Source organism: Diaphorina citri, unplaced genomic scaffold (genome assembly GCF_000475195.1).
Source record: "Diaphorina citri unplaced genomic scaffold, Diaci psyllid genome assembly version 1.1 scaffold6040, whole genome shotgun sequence".
NCBI lineage: Eukaryota > Metazoa > Arthropoda > Insecta > Hemiptera > Psyllidae > Diaphorina > Diaphorina citri.
In genome coordinates, this window is record NW_007383416.1 from 7,871 (window position 1) to 11,192 (window position 3,322).

Here is a 3,322-nt window from a genome sequence, read left to right on the forward strand (position 1 = left end):
GAGGAGGGGGTCATTAATAGAAGATAAGGGATGGGGGAAAAGGACAACACACAATTAGCCATAAATTAGAATATCGAATGTTTCAAAACGTTTTAATTTTTTAAATATTTTTTATATTTTATTATATTATAACACCAATTTCAGACAATTTCAGTCTCCCCCAAATTAAAACAAGAAGCAATATCAACACAAAAATTATAATGATTTAGTTACGCTGTGGATCATAAATGTCATAAATTAATCCCGCTAACTGACCACAACCAGTTATCCACCGAACAAAAAAACAAGAATTCTCCTAACATATTGTCCTATACCTGATACACTAGTAGAGAATCGAAGAGATATTACATATTGCCTCAGCCACTACTCAGCACTACAAGTAAGTATAAACACACCATCATACTTATGACTAATAGAGATAGGACATTTCAAAATATATGAAGTATTTCTGATCGTCCTTTCGAGTGGACAATATTGGGATATTTGTAAAGCTTTTCTTGAACAAATTATTTCCTACCCTAATTAATATTACAATAATTTAAGATTTATGTATAATTTCATTTTATAGATACTCGAGTCAACCTACCGATCAGCGAGTGCTGAGAACTACAATGCCCTTGGACCGAACTTCTGGCACGCAGGGCTGACAGATCAAAAAGAACTATACACAGAACAAAATACCCAATAACACAAATAAGAAAAATCCAAGAGAATTACAAGAAATATATCAATAACATAACTCTTTGCTCGCATTACTACAGAGTCTTACTATAAAATAACGTCCTAAGCGCCATAAAGTAAGTCGAATATTAGAAAATTAAATGTTTTCTTTTGATCTATCTTTGAATTGCTCGGATTGGATGCATTTAACTCCGTAAACTAGCTCTATGCCTATTTCCATTCGCTTACAGCGTGAATTTGCTACTGTCCAAGGCTTTCAAAAAGAAAACGTTCATAAAAATGTCATCAATTTGTTACAGATTTCAAAGCAGGATCTCGTTTAGGAGTAGTATGGCACTCCACCATCTCATGGTTGTTCCAAATGGGTTTACCGACAGCCGAACAATCACAAAACAGAAGACTGTAAGTATCTCGGTAACTCCAATTACTAGTTATTAAGCCAGCAAACATCCTGCGTCAGTTACTACTTAAAACATGACATAATAATCCTAATTATGTATTATCATTGGTTGTGGGTACAAAATACTAATCTTATCACTTGATGTTAAATTTCAAGATGATTTCTCAAGGAGTGTAAGACAGTAGCTATTCAAGAATCTGTCTGATTTTCTAGTTCCTAATTCCCAACTCTGGTTTGTCACACTGATTTTAAGATTGGTCAGTTGGAATCAAGGGATCTAGGCGCTCGGCTTGGAACTTTGGTATTTCGACTGCCAAGATGACGCCCGCATTGCTGATTCCCTTGTCATTGTCAGCAAGCTTTCCAGACCCATGACAAAAAATACCCAGTAGTATCAAATTTGAGTAGAGCGCTTTTCATTCAATGTTCATGGGGGAAACCCAAGGTTTTTGTTAATACCTACCTGTTATAACAAGTAAGGTAGACGGGTGTGTTACAGACCCATTATGCGGCTATGTTTGTGTACACTTCGGGTAGTTTTCTGTTGTGCCTACATTATGAATCTTGTATGAAATTTAATATTCATGAATGAACTCTTCTTTAACAACCTTTGGAGAGCTCGTGAATTATTTCTTACCAAGGTGAAATCATAGGCAGGTACTAAAAAACTGTATTTGTTTGTATGATTTCAGTATGGTGTTAGGTGGTGTTCCTATCATAGGCCTGTTTTCCTTGATAAACTATTTCACATTTTTGCCGCCGGGAGGTAGCTGCGGAGTGGTTTTTTTCACTATCACCACTAGAGGTAAGTGTATTTTCCAACGGTTTTTTTTTTTTTTTTTTTTTTAGATTTTGCGAAATACGATTTCTGAGATTGTACCTAGTTTAAGTCATAAGAAGTGGCTTATCTACCACTGATATTTCAGAGGTAGATAATGACTTAATGAGAACAATATTTCTCAACCAAATGTTGATCATGTTTGAATTCCAGGTTGAGCAAAGCATCTTAGTAGAGGGCAGCACAGTCAGCATCTCAATGAATCAAAATAATGGAACTGTATGGGACATGACATCTTCCATGAAAAGGTTGCAGGATGGAGACAAGGAAATAACTCTCAAGTTTAGACATTCTAACAAGGAATTGAGCATGATTGAGGCAACCAATAATAACACATGGCGTTTGATAAAATTGGAGGGATCACTTTTGATACCTTCACGAAAATCTGGCATATTGAATCCACCCAATGCTGTTCGTAGTCAAGCTTTAATATCTTGGGGACTACCAGGTAGTCCGTCTTCAATGGAATTTATAATTGCTCCAGAGTCTAAAGCTGAATGGCCGACTGACTGTAGTAGCAACATTCCAAAGTGTTTGCAAGTTACAAGTCATTTTGCAACCCAACAAAGGGCTACATTGAAATATTCGAATCTACCTCAATGGTTAAAATTAGCGGTACGCAGTGTTTTCTCTGATTTTGTTAAAGCAGAAGGAAACTCCACAATGCTACAGTTTTCATTCCCGGCTAAATTACCCTGGACGACCAGAGGAATTTGTGCTGTAAACTCCAACTTTCTTTTGACGATCGATAACGCCACGGTCAAATCCTACGACTTGAAATCAGATTGCTATTCAATATTGCTTGCTGACTGTTCCATAAATTCACAGTTTGTTATGGGTATCAAGAAGAACCCTAACTTCAAGGACTTGTTGGATTTGAAATTATTGCAAGGAACAACTCAACTCACAAATCTGACAATATCAGCAAATTCTTCGCTCACTATTAATGGATTCCTTATAGAATCAACTGACGAATATGTTACGTACCCTGCTAATGCCAAGAATGATGACTACATTTTCAAAATAAAAAAGTGGCGAGAGAGAATGATAGAAGTAGACATGGGTAAAACCGGTGTTATTATTCAGTATTATGGACATTCTGTTGTTACATTGATAGATGGTATACTGAAAGGTTCAACGTGTGGACTTTGTGGAGACTTCAACGGTGAAGTGAGTAATGAACTTGATAACTCGGGAATCAAATGTGGCAATATGTAGTAGATGTGTGAGTAGTATTTGTATTATTGAACTAGGATCATAATATTTATGTAAAAAAATAGCTTTTTTTTTGGTATTTTATTTTTGGGTCAAACTATGGGACCTTCATTGTAAATAAATAAAAACAAAAACCTGAAAACGATTATTTTCTGCCTCCCAGTTTTTCTTTTATCTCTTCTATAGAT

At 35.7% G+C, this 3,322-nt stretch overlaps 1 protein-coding gene across 1 annotated transcript; it reads left to right on the forward strand.

Annotated features, from left to right (window-relative positions):
* The first annotated feature begins 1,773 nt into the window (after positions 1-1,773).
* LOC103521822 lies at positions 1,774-3,285 on the forward strand. The gene is made up of 2 exons (XM_008486930.3): positions 1,774-1,886; positions 2,073-3,285. The coding sequence occupies exon 2, from the start codon at positions 2,118-2,120 to the stop codon at positions 3,135-3,137; it is 1,020 nt and encodes a 339-aa protein (XP_008485152.1). The 5' UTR covers positions 1,774-1,886; positions 2,073-2,117; the 3' UTR covers positions 3,138-3,285.
* The last annotated feature ends 37 nt before the right edge of the window (positions 3,286-3,322 follow it).

Excerpts from the sequence above, each read along its gene's own strand:
- LOC103521822 (XM_008486930.3), top strand. The coding sequence starts at position 2,118 with ATGAATCAAAATAATGGAACTGTATGGGACATGACATCTTCCATGAAA.